Source organism: Chlorocebus sabaeus, chromosome 25 (genome assembly GCF_047675955.1).
Source record: "Chlorocebus sabaeus isolate Y175 chromosome 25, mChlSab1.0.hap1, whole genome shotgun sequence".
Classification (NCBI taxonomy): Eukaryota; Metazoa; Chordata; class Mammalia; order Primates; family Cercopithecidae; genus Chlorocebus; species Chlorocebus sabaeus.
Window position 1 is genome coordinate 25,088,203 of NC_132928.1, and position 16,843 is coordinate 25,105,045.

The following is a 16,843-nucleotide window of genomic DNA, read 5'->3' on the forward strand; positions in this document are numbered from 1 at the left end:
TTTCAATTTGGCTAGGGATACCACATCCATTAATTCTAGTGTCATTATTAATATAAGATACATTGTTAATTTATGAATTTAATATGCGAGCAAATCAGCTGAGACCCTTCTTTCCCAGAATTAATAGGCTGCATTGGAGTACCAGAGTATTCTTGCCACCACACCAGGGGTTTTAGCTCTTTGACAGAAGATTGGCTTTGGGTTTCTAGTGATGCTCTGTTGTGTCCACCAGATGGCGTTATCTTCCGTCTGGGAGTGCCTGATGGACGCCTGTTATTAGGGATCTGGTTGCTATTGCTCCCCTGGAGGTCTGTCCCTCAGTGTGTAAACAAGCTGGAAAACTGCCCTGCGCTGCCCATTCCAGGTCTACCGGGCCCAGTGTGACTCCACCTTTTTGTGGTAATTACCCAGAAGTAGGGGTTGTTTCTTATGGGAGAACCAAGGTTTGTATTTGAACACAAACAAAGGAACTGATATATATATATATATATATTTTGAGACGGAGTTATGCTCTGTCGCCCAGGCTGGAGTGCAGTGGCGCGATCTCGGCTCACTGCAAGCTCCGCCTCCCGGGTTGACGCCATTCTCCTGCCTCAGCCTCCCGAGTAGCTGGGACCACAGGCCCCCGCCACCACGCCCGGCTAATTTTTGTATTTTTAGTAGAGACGGGGTTTCACTTTGTTAGCCAGGATGGTCTCGATCTCCTGACCTCATGATCCACCCACCTCGGCCTCCTAAAGTGCTGGGATTACAGACGTGAGCCACCGCGCCTGGCCAGGAACTGATTTTTTTTTTTTTTTTTTAAATCTGCTCAAAGGGAGAGTAAAATGAGCATTGTGCCGGGCGCGGTGGCTCATGCCTATAATCTCAGCACTTTGGGAGGCTGAGGCGGGCATATCACGAGGTCAGGAGTTCAAGACCAGTGTGGCCAACATGGTGAAACCCCGTGTCTATTAAAAATACAAAAATTAGTTGGGCATGGTGGCGCATGCCTGTAATCCCAGTTACTTGAAAGGCTGAGGCAGGAAAATTGCTTAAACAGGGACCCAGGAGGCAGAGTTTGCAGTGAGCCGAGATGGCACCACTGCACTCCAGACTGGGCTACAGAGCGAGACTCCATCTCAAAAAAAGAGCATGGCGATTTAGGAGATTGGAGGTGAGATCGAAGAGGCTGGTGTCTGATATTTGCTGCGTTTTGTGTGTTAGGGTTTTTCCACTTTGTCCCTCTCTTTAGTTGCTCAGCATTGTTTTCTGTTGCATTCCTGTGCATCAGGGCAGGCATTCTCAATGGGAGGAGGAGACCATATTGCTTCTGGAATGGCGGATCACTGTGTTTGATGACAGAGTGGTACATGTGACTGTCCTGAAAGAAGGCAAAAAAGCCAAGAACTTTTGGGTTGGGGGTTAATGCTAGTGTTGCCGGTTTCCTTCTTTGAGCTAATAGCCAAGGCCAGGTAGATAACACACTCCTGTTTGGTAGGTTGATATTAGCTACTTGGGAGGCTGAGGTGGGAGGACTGTTTAAGCCCAAGAGTTTGAGTTGAGGTTGATATTAGCTCCATATGAGCTGAAATCAACAAACCTAGGTGAGAGGCTATCCTTAAGCTACTTTCAAGTGTACAGAATGGAAGGCATATAGTGTCTGTATGTAACTTCCCCATGCCTGCAGTGACTGAGGCAACTTTCAACCTTATGGTTGTGGTGCTTTTTCTTTTCTTGTTTTTGCTTGATTTGACTGAGTAGGGAGGGCAGGGGTTTCTTTTTTGCATCTCTAAGAATTTACATGGGAGGTTTTTTGTTTTTATTTTTACCACATGTCTAGAAACGTCTAAAATGTTTTGCCACATTTTCTAGACATCCACCTCTGAATGCATTCCCTTCCCCAGGACAATTTGCTGCTGAAAGTCACAGCTCAATTGGCCTGGGGTGTAACCCAGTACTGCCTGAGGGAAGTTACTTCTTATTATTAATTTTTAGATGGAGTTTTGCTGTTGTTGCTCAGGGTGGAGTGCAGTGGTGTGGTCTCGGCTCACTGCAACCTCCGCCTCCTGGGTTCAAGTGATCCTCCAGCCTCAGCCTTCCAAGTAGCTGGGATTAGAGGTGCCCACCACCATGCCTGGCTAATTTTTGTATTTTTTAGTAGAGGCGGGATTTTACCATGTTGGCCAGGTTGGTCTCAAACTCCTGATGTCAAGTGACCCACCTGCTTCGGCCTCCCAAAGTGCTGGGATTACAGGCGTGAGCCACCGCACCTATCTGGGAAGGTACTTTTTTAGAGGAATATTGAATTATAGAAGAAGGGTCTTGCTGAGAAGTCCAAAGATGGAAGCAGGTGTATGTTCTTGAAATTATTTTCCCAGGTTATTTCAAACGGAATGACAAGTTACGCTAAGCCAATGTCCCTTCTTATCCCTCCCACTCAGCACAGACCCCTCTGGGTTCTTTGGGAATGTTTGCCTCCCTTGATCAGGTTTCATCTCCCCTCTAAAGGCTTCCCTGATGATGACTCCATCTCTATTATCTGCAGAACTCTTCATCTTGTTTTCAGTATTACAATACCCTCTACAGCTTTTTCAGAAACTATTTTTTCTTAGAGACAGGGTCTTGCTGTTTTGCCTAGGCTGGAGTACAGGCAGTGGCACGGTCATAGCTCACTGCAGCCTCAAACTCTTGGACTTAAACAGTCTCCCACCTCAGCCTCCCAAGTAGCTAGGACCATGGGCATACACCACAATGCCTGGGTAATTTTATTATTTTTGTGTGTAGAGATAGGGTCTCATTATATTGCCCAGGCTGGTCTCAAACTCCTGGCTTCAAGAGATCCTACTGCCTGGACCTTTCAAAGTGTCGCAGTTACAGGCATGAGCCACCTCACTTGGCCCCTGTATGCTTTTTTATCACTGTTCATGTCCCATTGACTTTTAATTGTGATTTGCCCTTTTCTTTCTTCCTCTGTGGTGGAAGGGTCTGCGCAGTGACCAGAGTATTTTAGACACACAATATACTTTTATTTAACTCAAGTGACAATTTCCATAGCCTCTCTTTTCCAACACACAGGCTTCCTCCCGACATAAGTAATTTATGAATTCATTTCAAAGAGCAATTTTATGTGTGAAAAAGTCTATCTTCAATGTTTACATTATTTTTTATTTGTAGTATTTGAGTTTTTTTTTGAAAAGCTATCATTATTAGTGATGACTTGAAACCTAAGGTTTTAAATCAGTTAATGTAAGGTCTACTTGACTAATCTTTCCAGTGGTAGCCTGAGGTTCACTGAAACATTGTCATTGCTATGAAAGGCACTTCAGGCCGGGCGCGGTGGCTCAAGCCTGTAATCCCAGCACTTTGGGGGGCCGAGATGGGTGGATCACGAGGTCAGGAGATCGAGACCATCCTGGTTAACACGGTGAAACCCCATCTCTACTAAAAAGACAAAAAAATTAGCCGGGCGTGGTGGCAGGCGCCTGTAGTCCCAGCTACTCGGGAGGCTGAGGCAGGAGAATGGCGTGAACCCAGGAGGCGGAGCTTGCAGTGAGCCGAGACCCGGCCACTGCACTCCAGCCTGGGCGACAGAGCGAGACTCCGCCTCAAAAAAAAAAAAAAAAAAAAAAAAAAGGAAAGGCACTTCATTATGCAGGATATCATTCATATCCAGTTTTGTAAGATGGCTGAGGACATTGTTTTTTAAACTTTTCTGTTTTTTAAATTGACAAAAATTGTATATATTTACTGTCTACAACATGATGTTTTGAAATATGTGTACATTGTGGAATGGTAAGTCAAGCTAATTAACATATGTATTACCTTACATACTTAGCATTTTTTTGTGGTGAGAACCCTTAAAATCTACTCTTAGCAATTTTCTTTTTCTATTTATTTATTTATTCAAGACAAGCTGGAGTGCAGTAGTGCAATCTCAGCTCACTGTAATCTCTGCCTCCTGGGCTCAAGCGATTCTCGTGTCTCTGCCTCCCAAGTAGCTGGGACTACAGGCGTGTGCCACCACACCTGGCTAATTTTTTGTATTTTAGTAGAGATGGGTTTCCTCAGGTTGCCCAGGGTGGTCTCGTACTCCTGAGCTCAGGTGATCTGCCCATCTCAGCCTCCCAAAGTGCTGGCATTGCAGGCGTGAGCCATCACACCCGGGCTTTTTTTTTTTTTTTTTTTTGAGACAGAATCTTGCTCGGTTGCCAGGCTGGAGTGCAGTGGCATGATCATGGCTTTTCAGCCTTAACCTCCTGGGCTCAGGCAATCCTCTTGCCTCAGTTTCCAGAGTAGCTGGGACTACAGGCTCGCAACACCACAACAGGCTAATTTTTAAGTTATCTGTAGAGATGAGATCTCCCTATATTGCCCAGGCTGGTCTTGAAGTCCTAGGCTCAAGTGTTCCTCCTGCCTCAGCCTCCCAAAGTGTTGGGATTAGAGGTGTGAGCCACCTCACCTGGCAAATTTGCAAGAATATAATACATTGTTATTGACTATGGTCACCATGTTGTACAGTGGATCTCTTGAACTTATTCCTCCTAACTGAAATTTTGTATCCTTTGAGCAAGGTCTCCCCAACCCGCTTCTTGTTTTTTATTAACTTATTGAAGTACAATTTACATACAATAAGTTTCACTCATTTTAAGTATGAATTCAATGAGTTTTAATAAACACGTGGAGTCATACAAACACCACCAGAATCAAAATATGGATCATTTCCATCACCCAGAAAGCTCCCTCATGTTCTGTTGTATTCAGTCCCCTTCCCAACCGCCAGCTTTTGGCAGCCATTGATCTGCTTTGCTTTTCTTTCTTTCTTTTTTTGTTTGAGAGACAGGGTCTCACCGTCACCCAGGCGGGAGTACAGTGGTGTCATCACGGCTCACTGCAGCCTTATCTCCCTGGGCTCAGGTGATCCTCCCAACTCAGCCTCCTGAGTAGCTGGGACTACAGATGTGTGCGACCACACCCACCTGGTTTTTTGTTTTTTGTTTTGGTTTTGCTTTTGTTGTTGTTGTTGTTGTATTTTTAGTAGAGACAAGGTTTTGGCATGTTGCCCAGGCTAGTCTTGAACTTCTGGGCTCAAGAGATCTGCCTGTTTTGGCCTCCCAGTGTGCTGGGATTACAGGTGTGTGCCACCACATCTGGCCTTTGATCTGCTTTCAACACTATTTTAGCTCTTCTAGAATTTCACAAAAATGATATCATATATACAGCATGGACCCTTCTGTATTGGGCTTCTTTAGTGTAATGCTTTTGAGATTCATCTGTGCTGTTGAGTGTCTCAGTAGTCCATTCCTTCTGTGGAGTATATCAGTAGTCCATTCCTTTTCATGGTTGAGAAGTATTTTGTTGTATAATTATACCACTATTTGTTCATTTACTAGATAATAAACATATTCATATATAAACACGTATAAATTTGTACCTATTATGAATAAGCTTCTATGAACCATTGAGTACAAGTGTTTCAGTGGACATATATTTTTATTGCTTTTTGATAAATCCAGGAGTGAGATTGCTGGATCATATGGTAAGTATATATCTAATTATATAAGAAACTCCCAAACAGTTTTCCAAAGTGGCTATACTACTTGGCAGCAGCGTATGAACTCCAATTGCTCCACATCCTTGCCAACACTTGATATTGTAAGTCTTTTTAAGTTTAGCTATTCTAGTGGCATCTTATTTTGGTGTAAATTTGCATTTCCTTGATGTTTAATGATATGGAGCATCTTTCCATATGTTTATTTGCATTGATAAATACCTTCTTCAGTCAAGTGTCTCTTCAAATCTTTTGTCCTTTTTTTTGAGCCAAATTGTTAGTGTTTGTATGGATTTGTGTATGTGTGTGTGTCTTTAAAAACATATTCTAGGCCGGGCACGGTGGCTTACGCCTGTAATCCCAGCACTTTGGGAGGCCGAGGCGGTTGGATCACGAGGTCAGGAGATTAAGACCATCATGGCTAACACGGTGAAACCCCGTCTCTATTAAAAATACAAAAAAATTAGCCAGGCACGATGGCAGGCGCCTGTAGACCAGGCTGAGGCAGGAGAATGGCGTGAACCCGGGAGGCGGAGGTTGCAGTGAGCGAGATCGCGCCACTGCACTCCAGCCTGGGCAACAGAGCCAGACTTCGTCTCAAAAAAAATAAATAAAAACATATTCTAGATGTAAGTCCTTTATATATGTTTTGCAAATATTTCCTCCCAGTCTGTGGCTTGCCTTTTCATTTTTTAAATTATGTAATTTGGAGAGAGGAATTTTTTAATTTTGCAGAAGTTCAGTTTATCAATTTTTTCTTCTATGGTTCATGCTTTTCCAAAGGTCTTAGAAGTTTTTCCCTAACAAGGCCATGAATATTTTTGTTTATGTTTACTTCTAGAAGTTTTGTAGTTTTTTTTTTTGTTTGTTTTTTTTTTGTGAGCCAAAGATTTATTTATTCATTTCTTGCATTTGAAGTACTCTTCGACAACATCCTTGGCCTGAGACTCCTTTCCATATTCCTTAACTACTACACAACTGCAACCAACCACTTTACAGGGTTTCCCCTCTCTGTCAATTTTACAGAGGCCTACCCATTCTTCTAGTTTCTTGTTGTCATCAACCTTAATTAGGTTGATCTGGTGTTCAGCACAAAGGGCCTCCACCAACTTGACATACATAGGCTCATCACAGTTGGATGCAAGCACACAAAGATGGGCTTGGCGCTTGTCTAAGGCTTTGGCAGCTTCGCGAATTCCACGTGCTAGGCCATCGTGGATGAGGGCGGTCTTCAGCACTTCTTGTAAAGCAGTATTAACGTCCATTACACCTCCAGCAGCAATGCCTTCCTCGGCCATGGCGGTGGGTTACCGGTGAAGCGGCATCTCGAACGCACCCAAGCCTCCGCCTCCGCGCGACTCCGCGGCGGCAGGGAAAGAGCAAGTTTTGTAGTTTTAGCTCTGACATTTAAGTCTGTCATTCACTCTGAGTTAACCTTTGTATGTGTTATGAGGGCAAAGGTTAAGCTTCATATTTTTGCACATGGATATTCAATTGTTGAAAAGACTATCCTTTCTCCATTGAGTAATTGTGGCATATTTATCCAATTTCAATTGACTGTGTAGATGGATCTATTTCTGGACCCTGTATTGTTTCATTGAGCTGTATCTCTGTGCTTACATAAATACCACACTGCCTTGATTACTGTAACTTTATAGTGAGTCTTGAAATTACTTTGTTCTTTTTCAAAATGTTTTTTTTTTTTACTCCAGGCCCTTTGCATTTTTTTTTTTTAAAAACAAATCTTTATTGTCTAGAAATACATATTTTAAAAATCCCCTTCAAAAGATGCTATTCACTTATTTCCCCATTTCCTCTTCTTCCACACCTCTGACATAAAGACCATTATTACACCTTATTAAAACTTCACCTAGATGTCCAGGCAATGCATCATTTATGAATTCTGTATCTGCAAGCTGCCCGTTCATATAGCCATCTACAGATACCAGGTAGCCCTTATACTCCATTCCCACTTAAGCTTCACCATCACTGGCTCTCCTGTTAATCCACTGAGGAAAGATTTGAGATTGCGGGGTAAACTCATCGTAACTAAAGGGAATGTTGTGGCCTATTTGCCACTGACCTAGCTGCTACTCTCCTGTCCCTCCTAACTCAGCAGGTATTGCAGGTCCCGAACCACTGGGCTCCAAGAGAAATGGCTGCCAAATAGGAGTGTCACCCTTTGCATTTCTATTTGAATTTCAGGACTAGCTTATTAATTCTTACCAAAAAAACGCGGGGCAGGTGGGGGGTGCTGGTGGGGCATTGAATGGGATTACACTGACTCTATGGATTGATTTAGGAAGAGTTGACATCTTAACAATATTGAGTCCTTTGACCCATAAACACACTATATCTCTCCATTTATTTGAGTCTTTTAAAATTTCTCTCAAGTATTCAGTAGTATTCAATATATTGATCTTGTACATATTTTGTTACATTATCTCTAAATATTTCCTTTTTGAGATACTATTGTAAATTGTACTTTTCTCATTTCAATTTCTACTTCTTTGCTAGTAATATAGAAATACAATTTATTTTTCTATATTAACTATCTTGTGACCTTAGAATATTTTACACAGATGATCACGTCTTAGAATAAAAATAGTTTTGCTTCCTTCTTTCTCATCTGTATGCCTTTTATTTATGTTTATCTTGCTTTATTGTACCGGCTAGTATACCAAGTACAAAGTGAAATAGAAGTGGTCAGAGGAAGCATCCTTACCTTGTGTTTAGGATCAGTGATATCTTCTTTTTCATTCCTGATCTTGGCAGTTTATGTCGTCTTCTCTGTCTCTCTCTCTTTCTCTCTCTTTTTTTGCTTATCAGTCTGGCTAGAGTTTTATTAATTTTATTGATCTTTTCAAAGAACCAGCTTTTGGTTTCATTGATTGTTTTCCAATTGTTTTTTATTTTGCTTTGTTTTGTCCATTGATTTCTGATCTGTAGTGCATTTTCTTCTACTTTTTTGGGGTTCAATTTATTCTTTTTCTAATTCTTAAGGTGGCACTAAGACCACTGATTCAAGACCTTTCTTTTCTTCTAATATAAATATCTAATGCTAAAAAGTTCCCTATAGGCACCATTAGCTGCTTCTCACGTGTGTTTACATGTTGTGTTTTCGTTTTCATTCAGTTCAAGCTATTTTCTAATTTCCTGTGTGATTTCTTCGACCTATAGCTATTGGAAGTGTGTCATTTAGGCCAGTCACAGTTGCTTACATCTGTAATCCCAGCACTTTGGGAGGTCGAGGCAGGAGCATCACTTGAGCCCAGGAGCTCGAGACCAGCCTGGGCAAAATAGGGAGACCCTGTCTCTACAGAAAAACAAACAAAACAACAACAACAACAACAAAAACCTGGACATGGGGGCACACATTTGTGGTCCTAGCTATTCAGGAGACTGAGGTAGAAGGATTTCTTGAGCCTGGGAGGTTGAGGGTGTAGGGAGCTGTGATTGTGCCACTGTACTCCAGCCTAGGTGACAGAGTGAGACCCTGTCTCCAAAAAAAGAAAAATTAAAAGTATGTCACTTAATTTTTAAATTTAAACATTTGAAATATCCCAAATATCTTGTTGACTTCTAACTTGATTTTATGGTGCCTAGATAAAATTACTTTCTTTTATTCGAATCCTTTTAAATGTATTGAGATTTGTTTTATGACCTAGCATATGTCTGTCTTGTAGAGGGTTCCATATATGTTTGACCAAAAAAATGTGTATTCTGCCTTTGCTACTGACATGTTCTCTATATGTTGTTTAGGTCAAGTTGATTGATAATGTTGTTCAAGGAGTCTATATACTTACTGATTTTCTAATTGTTTTATAAATTGATAGTCCAAGAGAGGAGGATCAAAACACCAACTATAATTGTTCAATTGAATTGTTTATTTCTGCATTCTCTACTGTCAGTTTTTACTTTCTGTGTTTTAGGGCTCTTTGCTAGGTGCATTTAGATTTATTATTGTTTATCTTCCTGATTTTGCCCCCATGGGGACATTTTGAAAAGTCTGGAGACATTTTTGGTTGTTGTAACTGGGGAAATGCTGCTGGCACCTAGTAGCTAGAAGCCAGAGATACTGCTTAACTTTCTGCAATGCCTGGACAGGCTCTGAAACAAAGACTTATTCAGCTCACAATGTAGAGACTGAGGTCGAGAAACCAAGTTTCTTTTAATACTTAATACCTAAAGCTGCAGCAATTTTTAAATAATAAATGCTTCTCAGTTTTTGGTATGCCTTTGGTTCATTTTCAGATGCCTGAAATGTTTACTTTTTTCAGTTTTTTCCAGTTTTATATTTGCTTTTGAAGAGGAGAATTTGCAGATCTCTTCATAACACCACGAAATGGAAGTCTGTCCATCCTTTAACATTTAACCTGTTGGTGTCTTTATATTTAAAGTAAGTTTTTTTGTAGATAGCATTCAGTTGTATCTTTTTTTAAAAAATGCAATCTGAGGCCAGGCATGGTGGCTCACGCCTATAATCCCAGCACTTTGGGAGGCTGAGGCAGGCGGATCACAAGGTCAGGAGATCGAGATCATCCTGGCTAACATGGTGAAACCTGGTCTCTACTAAAAAAATACAAAAAATTAGCCGGCGGGCAACTGTAGTCCCAGCTACTTGGGAGGCTGAGGCAGGAGAATGGCATGAACCCAGGAGGTGGAGCTTGCAGTGAGCCGAGATCGTGCCACTGCACTCCAGCCTGGGCAACAGAGCAAAACTCCATCTCAAAAAAAACAAAACAAAACAAAAAATGCAATCTGACAATGTCTGCCTTCTAATTGGGAATATTTAGACCGTTTACATTTAATGCAATTATTGATAGAGTTAAGATTAAATCTATCTTGTTTTTGTTTTCTGTATTTTTCTTTTCTTACTCTTTTTTGTGGATTATTTTTTGTGACTCCATTTTATCTTCGTATTGGCTTATTAGCTACACCTCTTTATTTGATTTTAGCAACTGTTGTTTAAATATATGACTTTAACTCATCATAGTCACAGTATACCTTTAAATAATATTATACCACTTCGTGTATATTACCTCACTTGTGTGTGTCTGTGTGGGAGCACCTAACAACAGTGTGCTTCTATTTCCTCCCTCCTGTCCCTTGTGCTACTGTTGTGGTGCCTTTTTTCTTATACAAAAGTTATAAGCCTGCAATATGTTGCTATTATTTTTGCTTTAAAGAGTTCATCATCTTTTAAAGAGATTGAGAATTAGAAAACATCTTTATTTACCACTTGTTTACCATTTCTGCTGCTTTGTGTAGATCAAATTTTCTATTAGGTATTATTTTCCTTCTGCCTGAAGAGCTTCTTGAACATTTCTTGTCATGTAACCTTGCTGCTGATGATTTCTCTCAGATTTTGTCTGAAAAAGTCTTTACTTCTTCCTTCACTTTCAAAAAATATTTTTATTAGCTTTAGAATTCTAGGTTGATGGTTTTTCTTTCAGTATTTTAAGAACTGGATGAGATAATGGCGTGACTTTTTTTTGAGACAGGGTCTCCCTCTGTCACCCAGGCTGGAGTGCATTAGCACCATCATGGCTTACTACAACCGTGAGCTCCTGGGCTCAAGCAGTCCTCCTGCCTCAGCGTCCCTCCCAAAGTGCTAGGATTACAGGTGTGAGCCAGTGCACCTGGCCAAGTAACTTCTTTAAACTCTTCAAGTCCCTGATTTTGTGCTAGGCTCCTTAAAGTTAAAATGTTAGACGAAACACCTGTCTTCTCAAGTTAACTGTTTTGTTACCTTTTCTCAGTAACAAAGTCTGATATTGCTCTTGGGCTTATACCCATGTTTCCTGTCATTTTGTTTTTCTTCCCTTGTGGGGTTACACATTGGCCTATCAAGAGCCTTTGACTCTGAGCCTAATATTACTTCCTCATGCTCCTGTGTTTCTCTATGCTCCTTACCAGCACACACATTTTCTTTTACTGACTCCTTCTAAGAGTAAGTTGGAGAGATTAGACCTCTCTGCTTCTTTCCTAGTGCTCTTTCCAGTGCTGTAAAGAGAACCTGGGCATTCGTCCAGAGAGATTTGAGGTTGAATTCCAGCTTTCCATTTCCACCAGTTGTGTGCCCATAAGTAAATTATTTGAGTCTTAAGAGGCCATCTGTAAAATCTGAATAATAATAATATCTCTTAGAGTAGTTGGGAGGATTAAAGTAGGTAATATATGACAAATTCTTACACCATATTTGTCTCATAATATCAAATACTCACATAGTATATATTACGATATAAATCCCGATTTACAGATGAGGGACCTGAAGCATAGTAACCTGCCCAAGTTACATAACTAGGGAATGGCAGAGAACTAGGAGTGAAACCTGGTCTGGGTCCAGATCCCATGCCTCTAACTACAATGCTTCACTCCTTTTCTAGGTAAATGTTAATTCCTTCTTTTTGGATTAGATAGAGTTGGACTTTAACAAATGAGTACTCTTGACTGGGTGGGTGTTGGGGGAATGGGGCAGTTAAAGGGTAGCAAGGCAAAGGATATTTCAAGTAGGAAAAATAGCTTTGGAGAAAAGGTAGAAATGGAAGGATATGGATATGGGAAATATGCTGGGGAAATGGCTAATAGGCTGGTAAAGTTGGGTGGAGGTCCTGGGGGATAGAGAAGGATAGTGGGGGATAAAGTTTGTTGTGTAGGGTCTAAATGATAGAGTACTTTGAATGCCATGCTAACAAAGTTGGTCTGTTTTATTCTACATAAAGTGACAAACTATTGTGGGAGTGACATGGTCAGATGGGTTCTTTTGGAAGAGCTCTTGGATCATTTGGTGGATGGATTGAACTGAGGAGCGAGTATAATAGGGAGATCAAGTAGAATGCTCTTGTTCAAATACAGCCCCTTGAGGTAATGAGCTCAACCAAAGGGATGGTTAGAGTAGAAAGGGGGAGCTGTGGAGGTGTAATAGGTGGCAGGATTCAGGGGCTTATTAGACCAAGGAGAAGGAGAAATCACAAAGGAGTCAGCTTTACTAGGCTTGGTGACAAGGAGGAAGGTGATGTTTTCATTGAGATAGGAAATTCTGAAAGGGGAGCAGGTTGGTGGAGGGAGATGTAAGAGTTCTGTTTCACATGAATAACTGGCCATTTGTAACACCTTATTCCCCTTTCTCATTTGTGGGAAGCAGTGAGGTAGATCACCTAAGGGAAATTTTGTAGGACAGTCCTAAGGGAGGAGGGAAAGAAGAGAAGGGCTTAGGTAAAGAGAGGTGAGATTCACAGACCAGAGGCAGGTTCAAAGCAATTTCAGAGGTGAAAGTTTTTGGGAAGTCCTATGAGTAGATTGGATCAAAAGTTTGCTCCCACAAAACCCCTCAACCCCTATTATCTATCATTTTTCCCCAAGTCCTAGCTTGGCCAAAAAGCAGCCAATCCTGGCCGGGCGCGGTGACTCATGCCTGTAATCCCAGCACTTTGGGAGGCCGAGGCGTGCGAATCACGAGGTCAGGAGTTCAAGACCAGCCTGACCAAGATGGTGAAACCCCGTCTCTACTAAAAACACACAAATTAGCTGGGTGTGGTGGTGTGTGCCTGTAATCCCAGCTACTCAGGAGGCCAAGGTAAGAGAATTGCTTGAACCCGGGAGACAGTGGTTGCAGTGAGCCGAGATTGCGCCACTGCACTCCAGCCTGGGCAACAGTCAGACTCTGTCTCTCTCTCACACACACACACACACACACACACACACACACAAAAAAAAAAAAAAAAAAAAAAAAAAGGAAGCACCAGCAATCAATCCTTCAAGGAATGATGGAGGCTAGAGCCAGGTGCATATGGAGCTGAAGACTAAAGAGCCCTTCCTGGATCTTTTGGACTCCTGGGGCCTCCTTATGACTGTAGAGGTTGTGGGGAGAGGCCCAATAATGACTGAGATTGAATCTGCTTCCACCCCAGTGGAATGAGGACCCAGAGCAGATCACATTTTCTTTAGTTGTAATTTAATTAAATTTTTTTTTTAGAGACAAGGTCTTACTCTCTCACCCCAGTCGGAGTGCAGTGGCATGATCATAGCTCACTGTAGCCTCCAAATCCTGGGCTCAAGTGATCTTCCAGCCTCAACATTCCAAGTAGCTGGGACTACAGTTGTGCACCACTGTGCCCAGCTAATTTTAAAAATTCTTTTGTAAAAATAAGGTTCTACTTTTTTGCCCAGGCTGGTCTCAAACTCCTGGCTTCTAGTGATCTAGCCCCTTGGCCTCCCAAAATGCTGGGATTACAGGTGTGAGCCTCCATAGCCAGCAACATTTTATTTAAGAAAATAAATGAATATGCCACTTCTTATTCCTCATCATATTCAAACTGTTATGCATATTTTGTTTGAAAGGTTGATTTATGCATTTGTTTCCCAGTAGACCATAAAGTCCAAAAGAACCGTATCTTAGGTTATAAAGGTGGGCCCAGTGCCTAGCATGGAGCTTGGTTTTCTCACGAATTTGTTCATTCAGCATCATTTGTGAGTACTGTGAGAGGTCCTGTGCTATGTGCTGAATATCCATTTACTCACCAAATATTTATTGAGCACTTACTGTGTGCCAGGGTCTGGGCCAAGTGCTGGGAACACAGATTTGAATAAGACTGGCAAGGTCTCTGCTCTCAAGGAGCTTACACCTTAAGTGGTGGAGTCAGAAAACAAAAATAAGATCACAAGAAGACTTCAGATAGTGATATGTGCTATAAAGACAACAGAAGAGAGTGATGTGATAGGGAGAAACTTGCAGGGTATCTTTGGATACAATAGTTGGGGAAGGTATCACTGAGGAGGTAACCTTGACCTCAGGCCTGAGTGGTAGGGAGGAGTGGGTCATGAGGTAATCACAGGGGAGGCTGGGATGAAAGATGGCTTCAGTAAGCAGTAATAAATACGGGGGAGAGAACTATGAGACGACGGTGGCTGGGCCAACGGGCCAGATCATGGGGAGACTTCAGGAAAAATATTTGGATTTATTCTCTGTGTAACTGGAGGGCTTTAGATGGTGAGAGTGTGGGGTGCTACAATCATATTTTCTCTTTGCTATTGATCCTCTGGCTATTGTGTAAAAAAATAAAAAAAATAGCAGGCCAAGTAAGGAGGAAGGGAGGCCAGATGAAGAGGCTGTTTGGATGGTCTACGTAGGACATGATGGAGGCTTGGACCAGGAGGCTTGGACCAGTGGAAGTGGAAAGGGGGAAGATTTGGGGTATATCTGGAAGGAGGTCAAATTGACTGGATGTGGAACATGAGGAAAGAAATCTACGGTGGCTCCTAAGTAGAATGACAAGCCAACCCGGATTGCCTGAGACTGAGGGCTTTCCTGGGACATGGAATTTTCAGGGCTAAAACCAGGACAAGTCCCACACAAACCAGGATAGTTGGTCACATTACTTTTAGGTTTTTGAGCCAAACAGTGGAGTGAGTAGCTGGTGCCATATACAGAGATAGAGACGACTCAGGGAGAACAGATTTCTAGAACAGAGTTCTATTTTGCCCATGTGAAGTTTGAGATGCTAATTAAACATTCACACGGAGATGGAGTAGGCAAATGTATATACACATCTGAAGCCCAAGGAGGAGATCAGATTCAGATAGAACTCCGGGAGCCAGCAATATATAGATGGTATCGAAAACAATGGGGGAGATTACTTAGGGAGAGTATGTAAATAAAGTACAGAAAAGGGCCTAGGGTGGAGTTTGGATATGGAAATTTTGAGGGTAAGCAGAGGAGGAGCAGTCATCCAAGGCATTATCTACTAGAAGGAACAGTCAGTGAAGTAGCAGGTAACCCGGGAGAACGTGGTGTCATGGAAGCTTGGAGAAAAACGAGCTCCATGAAGGAGAGAGTGGTCAACTATGTCTAATCCTGCTGAATAAAATGGAGAAAGAAAAGTAGATTAAAACACAGTCCCTGCTCCCAAGGAGTTTCAGTGTAGTGGGGAGATGGGAAAGTCAATTCCTAAACAGCCATGAGTGCTCTAGCAGTGAGAAGCACAGGCTGCCAGGCAAGTACAGAGGGCTCCTTCCTGGGCTGCATTTGGAAGGAGAATTGGAAAACAGGACATGGGTGGAGAAGAGTTCTTCAGGTCGAGGAAGCCACAGGCACAAAGGCACACTCAAGGAACTGTAGGGTTTCAGGGTGGCTGGGGCACACAGTGGTGAAACAAAAGGAGGCAGGAAGTGCAGGGAGCGGGGACAGCCAGGGCTATCACATGCGACAGAGAGGTCACCTAGGATGGGAACTGAAAAGTGTTGGATTTAGCAACCTGGACATAAGGGTCTATCTTTGCCAGAATAGTTTCAGCCATTTCAAGGAGTTGTGGGGACATAAGCCAGATTATGAGTAACTGGGAAGCAAGGAATAAGACACCCCGAGTGCAGAGATCACTCATTTAAGAAACTTGAAGTAGAAGGAAGGAGAGTGGTAATGTGGCATCTGGGAGTGGGGGTGGGTTTGTGGTTTTTTTTTTTCCCTCTATAGTAGAAATCTTGAGCTTAGTTATAGGCTTGAGGGAAAGAACTAGAAGTGAGGGAGAGCTTGAAAATATAGAGGTGAAGAGATAATTGATGGAGTAAGAATTCTGAGAAGCTGGTGAGGGATGGGCACGTGTAGGGTTGGGGACATGTAAAGTTTAGCTTTGGATAGGAGCAAAGAGAGACAGATGGGTAGAAATATAGATAAAATTGTTAATAGTAGGCTTAGGAAGACTGAGGGGAAGTTGTTCTTTTCTGATTGCCTTTATTTTCTCTTGGAATAATGATGAAGTCTGCTGCTGAGAGCAGCTATAGACCCAGCAAGAGGTATATGGAAGGCTAGAGAGTGAATTTACAGGGGTACAAACTTAATTCCTCCGGTGGCTGGATGTGATATTTTTCTGGGCAGGAGCAGAAAAGTGGATGGATTAATCCAGAGTGGCATCTTGCAGTTTTGATACAGCTGAGGACAAATGGACAAGGATATTAGCAAGGATAAAGTGACAGGCTGTGAGTCTGGACTGAATAACACAGGACGTGGAATGAGGCTTTGGTTGATAGATTAGGTGGAAATGTACTGAAGGAAGAAGGGAAGGAGCAGGTATAAAGAGAAGAAAGGAATCAGGGTATGAGAAGGACCCAAACTGTTCTCAGGAAGTAGGACATTAGAGTTTAAGTTTTCCAGGTTGGAGCAAATCTGAGTGGTGAGAAAGTCCAAGGTGAGGCCTTGGGTATGAGTAGGTTATTAGAGGCTAGGTGAGTAGCCCCGGAGTTGAGGGTATCAACGTATTGTAGGGTTAGGACACTGGATAGATAGTTCATTCACATTAGTGCTGAAATCACCCAGAA

General features: G+C 42.2%; 1 protein-coding gene and 1 pseudogene across 1 annotated transcript; both read right to left on the reverse strand.

Moving 5' to 3' along the window:
• Nucleotides 1–6,407: 6,407 nt before the first annotated feature.
• LOC103230251 (small ribosomal subunit protein eS12-like) lies at nt 6,408–6,918 on the reverse strand. Its single transcript, XM_037985679.2, has one exon. It carries the CDS (start codon nt 6,826–6,828, stop codon nt 6,430–6,432), a length of 399 nt encoding a protein of 132 aa, XP_037841607.1. The 5' UTR covers nt 6,829–6,918; the 3' UTR covers nt 6,408–6,429.
• A 92-nt stretch (nt 6,919–7,010) lies between these two features.
• Nucleotides 7,011–7,769, reverse strand: LOC140710188 (small nuclear ribonucleoprotein F pseudogene; annotated as a pseudogene).
• Nucleotides 7,770–16,843: the final 9,074 nt, after the last annotated feature.